This window comes from Anthonomus grandis, chromosome 4, assembly GCF_022605725.1.
Source record: "Anthonomus grandis grandis chromosome 4, icAntGran1.3, whole genome shotgun sequence".
NCBI classification, from domain to species: domain Eukaryota; kingdom Metazoa; phylum Arthropoda; class Insecta; order Coleoptera; family Curculionidae; genus Anthonomus; species Anthonomus grandis.
In genome coordinates, this window is record NC_065549.1 from 9,502,660 (window position 1) to 9,516,610 (window position 13,951).

General features: G+C 28.0%; 1 protein-coding gene across 1 annotated transcript in view; it reads left to right on the forward strand.

Annotated features, from left to right (window-relative positions):
- Positions 1-5,623: 5,623 nt before the first annotated feature.
- The window catches only part of LOC126735204 (piggyBac transposable element-derived protein 4-like), a 32,093-nt gene continuing 23,765 nt past the window's right edge, over positions 5,624-13,951 (forward strand). The window contains exons 1-2 of the mRNA XM_050439157.1: positions 5,624-5,779; positions 6,006-7,621. Of these exons, the coding sequence (XP_050295114.1) occupies positions 5,624-5,779; positions 6,006-7,621 (1,772 nt within the window). The remainder of the gene's footprint in view (positions 5,780-6,005; positions 7,622-13,951) is intronic.

Consider the following 13,951-nt stretch of genomic DNA (forward strand, 5'->3'; position numbering starts at 1 on the left):
GTATAAAATATTTTTTTTTATTTATTTTACAGCCAAAAAGAAAAAATATATAAATTGTACATAATTAATAATTCTAAAATTTACAGTTAATAAAAAGAGGTACCATATTCATTTAAGTTATGCGTTAACAAAAAAAAATTATATGAATGATGCAATAATTTTTGAAAAAAAAAACTAATGCAATCATTAAAAGAAAGGCATGATATATTTTTCATACCATTCTAGTTCCACTTATATTCTAGAATAAATTCTTCTGTACTATTATCTTGTTGATGTGAATGTTGATTAGAATGTTGATCATCGATGTTCTAATTTTTTCTAAGTTAAGTTAAATCAATTTAATTTCTTACCATCCTCTGTTGTATCCTTCTCTTCATCTTTCTAAATGAATGAAACGCACACAATCAAATCTATATGGAATCACGCCCTAATTTAAAAAAATAAAATTTAATTTGAGAAAAAGTCATTGAAGAGCAAGAGTAGTTTTTCCAAACCAAGTTAATTACAAAAATTAATACAAATCATTATAATTTTCCTAATAATAGAACAAATAACAGGAAGTATAGATTAATATAAAAATAATTTTTCCTACAAAAAATTATGCTAGTTAAATAATTTTAGCAAGTATGAATCCGACGCGGCATGCTATCTATCAAGTCGTTAGTTTCTTTTTGGAGAACGTTTGCCAATTTTTTTAAAACCAGCTGTAAAGGTTGTAGCAGAGTGCAGTTAGCAGAGTTATATTGAACAAGTTTACTCTCTCTTTTAATCTTATCCCATAGCAAAAAGGCTAATCCAAAACTGCAACACCCACTTCCTTTAACCTGTTAGGGCTTATCGAATGGGAATTAGAGGAGTTCTTTCACTAATCATAATTTTACCCCAAAATATTACAGTACTTACTCTGTATTTCGGGGTTAGTTTGATAGCACAGAGTAAAGCCTGGCTCCCTTTTCCTCTTAAAATGCGAGTTTGTACATCATCGGAGACAATTGCAGAAGTTGCATTTGAAGCTGTAGATAAGATCTTGCAGGATTTCTTCTACTATTTGAGCTAAAAATCGATCCTGTTCTTTTGTAGTGACTCTTCTCTCTTACACAACTTCTCCTTGGGCTATCCTTTGGTATTACCGATTACCATAAGCCTTGAATAGCTTCATATGTACTCTTTAGGAAATAACGTTAGAGCTTTAAATGATGTCTCTTACGCGATATTTTGTAATTATGGAGCCATAACGTCTAACTTTGTAATAACTATGTTAATACTTCGGAGTAAACAGTAATTACATCGACGTCAGTCAAAAATTTCACTAATAATTAGTAATAGTGGCTAGCGGTATTAATTTTAAGTATTTCAAGTAAATCATAAACAGACTAATAAAGAACTTGTCAAATGCCTGGAATAAAATGAAAATTTTTATTTATTCAGTTGCCTGAAAATGAAAGCATAAGAGTTTCTAATATTAATAATTTTAGATTTGTACTTATAAGCAAAAAGGTACCATGTGCCTTTATGCATTATTTTTTAAGAAAATTTATTAAAACGTCTACTTCTAGACATCTTTGAGTTCGTAAGGACTTTAAATGACGCCTTTTAAGCGATATTTTATAATTTTATATTGACATAATGTCTAACTCTGTAATAACTCGGTAAAAACTTTGAAGCAAACAGTAATTATATCGACGCCAGTCCAAAATTTCACTAATAATTACTAAAAGTGGCGGGCGGTATTAATCTCGATTATTTCAAGTAAAACATAAACAGAGTAATAACTTTATGGCAAACAGTAGTTATACGGCAGCCACTTGAGCGAGTTTAAGGGTCCCGTAAACTGTCTAAGTTTAAGCAATCTAACTGTTCAAGCGCTTCTAACTAAAACGGTCAACAATTTCGGTTTTCGGTTTGAAGTTGCCGGTCATTAAGCTATTTGGGAATTAATTTGGATGTATTGTCCCATTGCTGTGGTAGATTTGGTTTGAATATGTAATATTTTGTATTGGCCAAGCGTATGGATGATGTATAATGAATGATGATAATTTTCATCAATTTGAGTTTTCATTAATCACCCCAATTTTATGAAATATTCCTTTGGAATTAGTCAGTCAAACAGGGTTCTGGCAAATAATTTAAAAAAATGGAAAAATTGTAGACTCAGATACAGACTTATTTTCTAAATTGATTAAAGCCTTCTTGAGAACAGAATTTTAAATAAATAATAAGAAATTTAATTAAATAATTAATAAAAAACGAACGAACTAGGCATGAAGTAAGTAATTTAAAATAGAGAACGAACTAAAGGGTAAAATAATAATTTATAGAAGGCTAAATTTAGAAAAAGAAAAAGAAATAGACCAAAAACCAAAAAAAGATTTGCCTTTTTGAAAATTACCTTTTAAACCCTTTGCTGATCTCTCATATTAGTAAAATAAACAAAATATGCTTTTTCAATAATTTTTGACCAAACAAATTGAATGTGCCATTTAAATGGAATTTTAAGAAATAATAATTAAAAAATTGACAAATTGTAAACTGAAATGTATATTTTATATAAATTTCTTTTGAGAATAAATGGACCATTAAGACCAATTTATAATGACGTATAATGATCATAATGTAAAAAAATTACCATAAGTTAAAAAAAATCACTTTTTCAAGTATTGGAAAAAAAACATAATAAAAGAGGTAGAACAATGACTTCAAAAAGAGATGACAAGTGCATTGGTGAAAAAGGAAATAAGTTTTACTGCCTTCAAGTTTCTGAATTCCGACTAATTTGCACAAGTAATCTCAATCTTAAGTGACTATACTTACGGAATGTCGCTAAGTTAAAGTAAAAAATTAAAGAAAAAAATAATACTTACAGTTAAGGTTTGTCTAAAAATAAACGATTGGTACATCTATAATTCTTCCTTTATTTATCCTTTATTTAGCATAATAATGGCTACATATAAAAACCAATAAAGGTAATAAAAAAGATTATAAAATATATAAGATTGTAAGGAAAAAATACATAGAATATAAAAAGCACGTAAGACTAAATGGTAAGTGATAAAGATAAAAAAGTTTAAAATTGTAAATATAAAATGGTAATGATAATTATAGACTTTAAATTACACAAATTACAAAAGCACTGACGAAAACAAGAATAAAATAACTAACAAATTATTTTTAACATTTATCTAAAACAAATACTCTCCGTTTGAATAAAACAGTGTCGAAAAAAAATTACTTTAACTGCTTATAAGCTGTAACTTTGGATAGATTAAATAAGCTGATATTCCTAAACGACTATTATCAGAGACCGTCACCTACTGAGTGAAAGCGATCTAGTAAAGGAAGAAATACGTTTTTCAGGTTAATGAGTTTAAAAGTTTGTGAGGTTCATAAGGGCAAAAAATCAGCTAATTGCTCCACATTTTCTGTTGATAATTTTTTGTAATCAATTATCCAAATTATGTCAAAAAAATTGGGACAAATTTAAGCTGAGATATGCATAGCTTTGTTTTTTGAAATTACTCGAATATAACTTAAAAAACCCTTTTAAGTTATATTCTTTAATTAATTAATTTTTAATAATTAATGATTTGAGCATGACGTTGAGTGACTTATTACAGAGAAAAAAGTAGAGGGCAAATGATTAATTAGTATACTCCAGAATTCAAGATTAGAAAAAGTTTACATACTAAAAATTAAATTTCTATTGATCTATAGTATTGAAAAATCAAAATATGCTATTGTTGATAACTTGTGACCAATTTCAGTTTTCTTGAACCAAGTAAATCACATAAACAAACCTTTGGAATCAATTAGTCAAATAAAATTTTTGCAAAATATAAGAAAGATAATTGAAAAAATTATAAACAAAAATAAAGAGGTTTGTGTTTTAAATGTAGGTACTTTAAGCCTTTTTGACAATTAAATTTTTGTCCCTTTTTTCCATTTTATTAATTTAAAAAAATACATTAATTAGTACGGCATTAAAAGGGAAAAGTTGAGGGCAAAAGATCAATTATTAGACGCTAAAATTTAAAGGAAATGCACAGGTTTTTTTGTTAATTAATTTAAAACCCCTTTGAGAAATGATAAATAATTTAGCTCTGTTTTTTTTATTTATTTAAAAAGAATAATAATGCTGATTATTTTGGTGAAATATGTAGGTCTATATAATGGACAAAACGTGGTTTTTTTTCAGCAATCTTTGACCAAAAAGTCTCTTGAGTCTAGTTAATCGTTTAAAATCAATCAAATAGAATTTCGTCATTTTATTTTTATAGAAAAATATTGACAAATTGTAAACTGTGATGTATGGGATTTTTTTAAGTCGTTTAGTAGTTTTTTTATATACATGAAGTTGTATATACATACAATATTAAAAAATACATAAACCGTTCATCATTTTTTATTTATTTATTTTTTTGATATCAAATGGCTTAAAAAGAAGAAGACAAGGAAAAAAAAGAAAAAAAAAAGAAAAAGAAAAATAAAAATAAAAGAAAACGAAAAAGAAAAAGAAAAACTTTTACCAAATTGAGTTTCAACCATTGAATCACATTAAACAACTTACTTAAATCCTTTTTGAGATGCATTAATAATATTCAATTTTTTTTTAATTGATAACAAGACTAGTTGAATCTAAATTCAGAAAAATAGGAAAATACACTAAAAAATTTAACTTCTGTTTGTAACTTTTTGATAGATTTAAGTTCGTGTCAATCGTTAAATAACATATTTGTCAATAATCCTACTAATCAAAGTAGTGATATTTTCATAATCACTACTTTGAATTTGTAACTTGTACACTAAAACTATATTTGTTTATATAAAAGTAAATTGTTTTATAAGTGCTATTACCAAATAATAACAAAATAAAAACATAATTTAAAACATATTTTAATTATCAACTTTTTAATAAATTTTCTTGAATCCAATCAATCACATTAATTATAAGCCTTTGGAATCAATTATCTAAAATCTATAAAAAAGTTGGATGTAGGGTGGAGCGAAAAAAAGCCTATATGCGGAAAAGTTGCGTTTTGTTATTACAAATTCTTTTGCTTCTATTGCTCTTACTTTAATAGAAATATATTATTTTACAGATATGATTACAACATAAAAAAATAATTATGTGTTTATCATGCTTCCTAAAATACTTTTTATTGTCAAATTCTAAATTAATTTACATAATAAATATTCAATATAAAGTGAAAATACTAAAAATTTATTATTATAATAGTAAAATTATTATTATAAATTTGACATAATTAAAAACACAAACAAATGTATATTAAATAAACAGAAACCATATAACTATGTTACTGCCTAAAACACTAAAAATCACTTTATTTTCCATCTCTAAATTTTAAATTGATTTACAGAATAAATAAAAAAACATTAAAAAAAATACTAAAAACTCACTCTTTAGTATAAAAAACAATAATTAAAGGAATATTTCAAACTAAAAATATCCGATAATTTTTTTTGTAGCTCTCTAAAATATTTCAAAGAACAAACAAATTTTCCAAAGTCCTTTAATAAAAAACTTCCGTTTCTAACAAACTGAAATTTTATTTAACACATTCACTGCCAGCAACGCCTCAGAGGCGTTCATGCGCACTTCGTAAAAATGCCGGGACCGCCCGAGCGGCGTTCTCGTCTAACGCTTATTCATAGGGAGATAAATAAGCACGGTCAGTTTGAATTCGTTCACTATTATGATCGGATGTTTTGTGTACCTTATTTTTACTACGTGATGGCTTTGGTTTCTGAAAGTGTTAATTCTGTGTGTTTTTTTTATCAGTTTTTTGTAAAAGGTAGGTTTTTAATATTCTTCTAGTTTTTTTATTATTTTATTAGTGCAAATCATAGAAAAATACCAAAATCATGTTATTCTAGTAATTTTTTGTTAGATATATGAATATATAAACACGAAAATTAAATAATGACCGCCCGAGAGGCGTTCAAGGGCACAGGCAAATTTATGATAGTTTTAATGAATTTTCTTACAGATTATTATGGCAGACGAGCCTGGACCGTCAAAGAGGGTGAAGTATAATAAAAGGGAAGAAAGACTAACTGATGAAGAGTTGTTAGCTCTTTTAGAAGAGTCGGAAAGTGAAAACGATCCATTTGAAAATAGCTCCGACGAGGACCCTGATTACTCAACCGAAAACGAGGTTAGCGAGTCCGAAGATGAAGATCTTCCTTCTTTTCCAAAAGTCCTTCCCCCTCCTCCTGCCCCTGTGAATTCTCCTCCACCCTCTTTACCAAATATTCAAGGAAAATCTATGGATTTTTGGACTTTTGCTGAGGTTCCTAGTCAAAAGTTTTCTTTTACAAAGACACCAGGATTACTAGTCAATGTTAATTCCAACGAGCCAATAGACTATTTCAACATTATGGCCCCAGACGTTTTTTTTGACATGTTATGTAGTCGAGCCAATAATCATGCTATCGACCTAATTTCACTGGGCAGAGGTGATGAAGCGCGAATTACTAGATGGGTTGATGTTACTCCAAAAGAAATGAGAACATTTTTGGGTTTACTTTTTCATATGGGCACAATTAAAATTAATAGAATGAATGACTACTGGAAGAAAAACTATTTATTTAACCTGACATGTTTTTCATCATTTATGAGTCGCAATCGATTTTTGCTGATTTTAAGAAGCTTGCAGTTTGAAAACACAGACAGCAACGAACCTCGAACGCAATTGGGTAAAATTATGCCGTTAATAAATTATTATAATAATAAAATGGTAGAGATTTATTACCCAACTAACGAACTGTCCATTGATGAATCTATGGTGCTGTGGCGAGGCCGTTTAAAATTTCGCCAATACGTCAAAGGAAAAAGGCATAAATTTGGCATAAAACTTTATGTTTTATGCGAACCTAAAGGCATCCCACTGAAGATGCTGGTATATGCTGGTTCAGCAGATACAGAGTTATCTGGTGAACGGCATACAGAAAAAGTTGTGTTAGCTTTAATGGCGGAGAAATTGGACAACGGTCACTCGCTATATATGGACAATTTCTACAATAGTGTAAAACTTGCCGAGGAGTTGCTTACCCGAAAAACATATGTAACTGGAACACTCCGGTCTAACAGAAAAGGGAATCCTCAAGAAATAATTAAAAAAAAACTAAAAAAGGGCGAGTTAGTTGTTCAGCACAATTCGCAAGGGATTTGCGTGGTGAAATGGAAGGACCGTCGTGAAATTCTGGCTATATCCAGCCAATATGGTGGGCAACTTGAAAAAGTGACAACTCAGCGTGGTCAAGAAAAATTAAAACCTGCAATGATAAATAAGTATAATCAATTCATGGCAGGAGTGGACCATTGTGACCAAATGCTTTCTTATTATTCTTGTGAGCATAAAACCCTCATATGGTACAAAAAATTAGCCATACATATATTTCAAATGATGTTGCTCACTTTATTTTACCTTTACAAGCAAGGACATCCTAACAATAAGAAAAACCTCTATGACTTTAGATTATCTATAATTGAAAAACTACTAGGACCCCTTCCAACAGAGCCGTTGCCAAAAATTAGAATAACACATCTTCCTGAATTATGCCCTAAACCTGATGGAGAGAATACTAGAGTCAAACGGAGAAGGTGCGCTGTGTGCTGGGAACAAAAAAAACAAAGGAAGGATTCAATTTATTATTGTCCTTTGTGTCCTAACCAACCTGGGCTTTGCTTGACTCCATGTTTTCGAGTATTTCATTCCACAAAATAAATTTTGTTCGTGTTTGTCTCTATTTGACTATGTTCGTTTATTTGATAGAGTGATTTTGTATTTTGTTTTTGAGTTTTCATATTTTTCAACATAGAATTTTATTATGTTGGATTTGAATAAAGTTTAGTTTCAGTTTTTTTGTTGCCATATTTGTTTTATTTTTCTTTTATTTTCTGTGTTTTATTGTTTAACTTTAATATTTATCATAAATTAAAATATGTATGTGTATCGTCTTATTATTTACTTCGACTTTTTCGAAAAAGGATATATTATATGTCAATTGAACGCCGCAGAGGCGGCATCGGGCACAAGCTAAGTAGTTGGCTTGCCCTGTGCCTTGCCCGCCCCTAGGGCGGCCTTGTTTTTTTTACAAAAAAATGGCCAATATCAGCTAAGGGCACTAACCTAAACCTAACACTAGCCTTAAATTAAAAAATTATTTTAAAAAAATAGGCGGCACACATGTGACCGCTAGGATTTTTTTGGGCAGTGAATGTGTTAATCACCGGGTCCGTTTTAAAGCGAAACTCGGCAATTCGGAATAAAATTCTTTAGCGAAATCTGAAAGACACAAAACACAGTTAAAAGCGAATTGTTCAGCCGTAATTCCAATGACACCCGGAGGAGCTTCGATTGTAATGCAAATTTTAGAAATGCCACCATCCGTACAATGCGCGTGGGGATTTAATTGAATGATTTGTGTTTTAAGCGCACGAAGATTGAAAATTTGAAAACAAAAATTAAATATAGAAAAATGCCCTTTTAGACTTTATTAGTATTTTTGTTTAAAGCAATAAATTTAAACATTTTAATTTGGAGGAATCATTAATAATCAAATTGCCAATCGCCAGACCCTTCTATCAATTTACAACATGAATATAAATTCTCTGAGTGCCGCTTTTAGGCAAGAGTTCATTAGTTTTTTTCGTAATTGATTGAACTGTAATGTTTTTAGCATTTTAATTGAGGAGCTTTGAATAATGGATTGGTTCAGTTTGATTCTTGACTTATTCGTTTAATGATTACTGTATTTAGTTGTATTTTGATTTCTTCTTGATGAAATAAACCAGAAAACTACCCATTTAAAAACTGACACTCATTTAGAAAAATCTCTGTATATCTAAAACACGTTTTTTTTATAAGATATACTGTAAATTGTTTGCTTATGTAAATTTACACTAAAATACCTCTTAAATGGTCATTTTACCCATTCACACCCTTAACTTTTGGCCATTGCAGAGCAAATAAGCGAAGGGTTTCACAATATTAGTCAACAAATATTTTGAGGGTAAGCGGCAAGGATCATGAAGGTAATTTACTTGCAATTTGCCGCAAATTGCCCTCGGGTAGGGCGGGTTTCATTTTGACTGTGATATCGACATTTCCAGACGATATAACCTTATTGGTGGAAAATTTAGGGAGGTAAAATTTAGGATTCAATCGAGTATTAGGCAGTTAAAGTTTCAAAGGAAATATATCAGCGCAAATAGCAAAATAATGTGTTGTTGATTAGTGGCTTCTTTAAAAGAAAGGCACAAAATGACGAAAAAATACATAAGAAGTCTCCTAATCGTGATTTATTGTATATATTTGTTTCCTGTCTCTTCCTTTGGTTTTTTGGTTGCTAGGCCTTAAAAATCCAATAGGCAGAAATACGAATTACTTTTATTTTTTCTGCAGTCTATCTTGACAAACCTATTTAATAAATTTTAATAAAAACCGTTTTAAAATAATTAAAAAAAATGCATATCTGGATTGCACCAAAAATTATAGCCTATTTCTTTAACTTTTCACGGTTTCTTCATACTCTCATTTTTATTAATCTTATTAGACTACCCTCAACTACCTATCGTATGGTCTAAATAATTTGAGGAATTTAATTTATAATGTTTCGAATTCTTGGAATAATTTTTTTATTCTACCAGAAGGTTAGAAATCAATTTCTAAATTTCCTGGAAAAATTTTGAAAATAACCCTCAACTTTTTTGAAAAAAAAATTAAGTAGTTTTCTATAAATTTTAGGTTTCTTGGAGTAATGTTTAATTTCTTCCAGGCAGTTGTGGTTATTTTTTAAAATTATTTCTGGCAGGTGAAGGTGAATTTTAAATTTTTTTCAAGAAGCTTAGATAGTTTGCAATACCTTAATAGCATGTTATTTATCGTATAGTCTGAATAATTTCAGAAATTTATTTTATTTGTTTCGAATTTCAGGAATATATTTTGTTTCTTTCAGAAGGTCGAAAATAAATTATTAAATTTTTTGGCAAAATTTTAAAAGTGAACCTCAACATTTTGAAAAAGAGAATTAAGTAGTTTTTATGCATTTCAAGTACTCAGAATTTTTTTTAATTTCTCTTAGGTAGCTGTGTCTATATAACAAATTATTTCTGAATAAATTTTTTAATTAAGACTACCCACAAGATTGTAACTATTATAGTGTCCAATATTTTGTATTTTTAGATTACTATTGACGATTTTGGGATTAAAATAATAAGCCGATTTTTCTTCTACCTATGGGATATCATATTTAAAAAAAATATTTTGGTTAAAAAAAAAATTATGTTCGCAAGTACGTACGTGAGAGTACCCAAAAAATGAAAATATATTAAATTTTGAAAAAACGATAACTAAAAAAAGCATGGAGTTTTTTTTACATTCTAATGGTTTTCTCATACTCATTTAAAAAAAAAAACTTAATGCCATAACCCCTTTATAAGCTATTAGGACCAGGTTTAATTTGTGGTAAATATATTGTGAAATATTTTTTTTTAATTTTCAAGGAAATTTTATAGGCCTAGTTATGCATTGAATTATGTAAAATAGACAAATATGCTCAACTACTTAATGGTTAGACCAATCTATCAAATAAATCTAAAATAATATAATTTAAAATAATTTCAGGTGAACAAATTAAAAATTTTCAATAAGGTAACATCACATTTCTGTATTTTAAAATTAATTTAAATTGCGTAAAATTATTGATATCATTTACTTCCTTAGCTATAAGATAAATCCCTGCCAAAAATGTTGAATATATTTCAAGAGAATTTAAAAAAATAGCTAGAAATATGTTATATAAGGTTATATATAAAGTTAAAATTATGTGAAAGCATAACTTAAGTGCATGTGATGTCTCTTTTCTTCTTATAAACATATGTTTAAAGTTATAATGCAAGTTTAATTTGATTATTTAATGCAAAATATTACTCGCTCTTAAATTCCATGATAGTAGGCCAAGTCCAATTTTTTTTTTATTTTTGAATAACGGAGAATTAAGTGTAAGTATTGATTTTATTAATAACTAATTATGAATTTGGATGTTCAAAAAAATTGTTTTCTTATGATATATTTATTTAAGCTTACAATATAAGTTTTTATTAAGTTTGGAAGACGTACATCCAAGAAAAGCTTCTATGCAGAAAACGCCTTAGTAGTAAAATTTACCTTGCAATATTTCGGATAACTTACGGTTTTAAAAATGCTCCAATATTCCTAAGTTTCTAATATTTAAAAGAAAAAATTAGGGTCAAAAATTTATAACAGTTTGGTTTCGTTGAATACAAAAGTCAATAATTGTATAAAATAAAATATAGTATAAAATATAAAACTTGTAAAAATATTTAAATCAATTGGGATAATAATTTGGTTCAAAGTTGCAAGGAAGTCAATAACTGCCTTATGACATACAAAAAATTTTACTTATTTTTATTTATAAATTCTAGCTCATATATAAAATAATAATCGCTCTTATATTCTATGATAGGAAGTCAGAATTACAATTTTCTGTATTGTTAAATAAATGGAATTTAAATGAAAATATTGAATTTATATGCTCCGTTAGATATAAGTTGGAATCCTGTCAAAAAAATTATTTTAAGGGAAATTATAAGAACAATTACGTAATGCATAATTTAAATGGATGGGATATCTGTTTTCTTCATATTTTTTTAAATATACCTATAATTCAAGTTTTTGTTCAGTATTCAAGGAGATTATTACTTACAACAATTGTTTTTTAGAATCATCATAAGCTTTTTGTTTAATTGTAAATTTTAAGGTCTGTTATTTTTTGGTTTTTAATGGGGTATAACACCTGCTTTAGAAAAAGTTGAGTCCAAAAATTAAAAACTATCATTTTGCTTTATGTCATATAGAATTTGTAAATATTCTCTATAAAAAAATTTTACTTACTTTTATTTATAAAATATAAAATCTTTTGAGGAAATGGAACAGTTTTAAAAATTGTATAATATTATTTTTCAGAATATTCAATTAAAGATATGACAGAAAACAAAAAAATACTAGATATAAAACTCATGTTGAGCTAAAGATTGGATGATAAAAAAATATCCGGAAAACGTCATTATTTTTGTTTATACAGCCATGTACCAAAAAAATTATGGAAAATGTTGCAAAATTTAATATTCTACTAAATATAAGGCAAAGAAAAATACTAACATACTAAGAAAGATGTTAAATAAAGCCGTAAGACGTATGAAATAAACATATTAAAAAACCTGTAAAGCTATGCAAGAATTAGTAAATTTTATTTAGGATAATTCGAAGAGAAAAAATAAAATTTACATACAATATTAGAGGCTTAAGTAATTGCTGTAAAATATTATGAAGAGGAAAAATTCAGGAAAGGCATTGTCAGGGTAGAAGAAGAACTCTATATCAGAGAAACCTTAAAGGTGACTTTTAATAAAGGTCAATGAATTGTTAAGTGCAGCTGTAAAGAAAATGCACACCTATGTTGATAGTCAACCTCCGCTAAGAGATAATTATAGAAATTATGAAAAACCTTAAAGAATTGGTAATGCTATTCAAAAATAATGCAGAAAATAATGTAATAATGATGCTGAAATGGTCTCTGAAAGACGTCAAATTTAAAATATATGAGAATGGCGAAGATATACAACTAGACTCAATTTATGCATGAACAAAATAGTAAAAAAGGTTCTGAGAGATCTTATATTTTATGAATATATAACTTTGGATGAAAAATATACTACATATAGATAATAAACTACTAGAGATAATTTAACGTTTTTAAACCAAAACAAATTCAGATTTTTTTGAACATTTTCAAGATTGAAAAGAATAAATCCAAACAAATTTAAAATCCAATACCCTAAAACACACTGTCTTATATGTTTATAGGAGGAAAAAACGAAAAAGGGTTTCAGTCAATTCACACTCCGTTCCGCGATGCAGTCAGACAGAAAAACAAGCAAACGAAAACCGAAAATGGCAGCCGTGTAAACTAGAGAGTTCCCAAGGCTGAGCGAATTTGTCTAGGGAAAACAATATTTGAAATAAACTGATTTTTCAGGCAGTTCAATTCTCTTTAGGGGAATCGGGGTTTTACGGGCGATTCTCCATTTTATTGGGACACGTCCGTCGAGATAGCTTCTTTGGCTACTTTAATTTTATGCTTCACGAATTGATTTATTATTCCGAAACGTAAATGTCCAAGATAACCAGGTATAATTCTTCCATTGTCTCCACGGGTTCGACGTAAGATCAATATATATTATACCCGGGAATTAAAGTGTCAGATCAGGAAAATAATTACTCTTGGAACGGAAACGAACAATAGAGACTAACGCGGAAGCATCGGGCGTTCAGGTTAGTAAAAGGAAATTTATTAGGGATATAGAAAAATTGTTAAAGGCACGTTTAAGGCGGAAATTTAATTAGGGTCTATTATTATTTTATGAAAAGCACTACAGAGTGTCTTACTAGTATAGAATCTTAAGAGTATATTACATACAAAAATTGTTATATTTAGATCAAAGGCAAAATTAAGTAAGCAAATTGGATTTAATAATTGCAAGTATATCAATATTTTTGTATTGAATATGTTTTAGAATAATTGATTTAAAATACGCTAGTAGGAACCCGAAAAATTTTAAATACTAAATATGTCATTTTATTTATAATTTAAATTATTTTACTTTTAGAAAAGTAATTAATTATAAAATAAAGCTGACCAAAACGCTAAAATTAATAAAATAAAAATCATATGCAATTAAGATATGCACAGATATTACTTAACATGTAAATGAATAAAAATCAAAAAACTCTTTTTTATTTTAAAATAAATAAAAGAATTAACAATAAAAAATATTACTTTAACGGCTTAAAGTATTTAATTCTTAAAATTTTATAGATAGTCAATTATGAAAAAAAGACGTTAATTA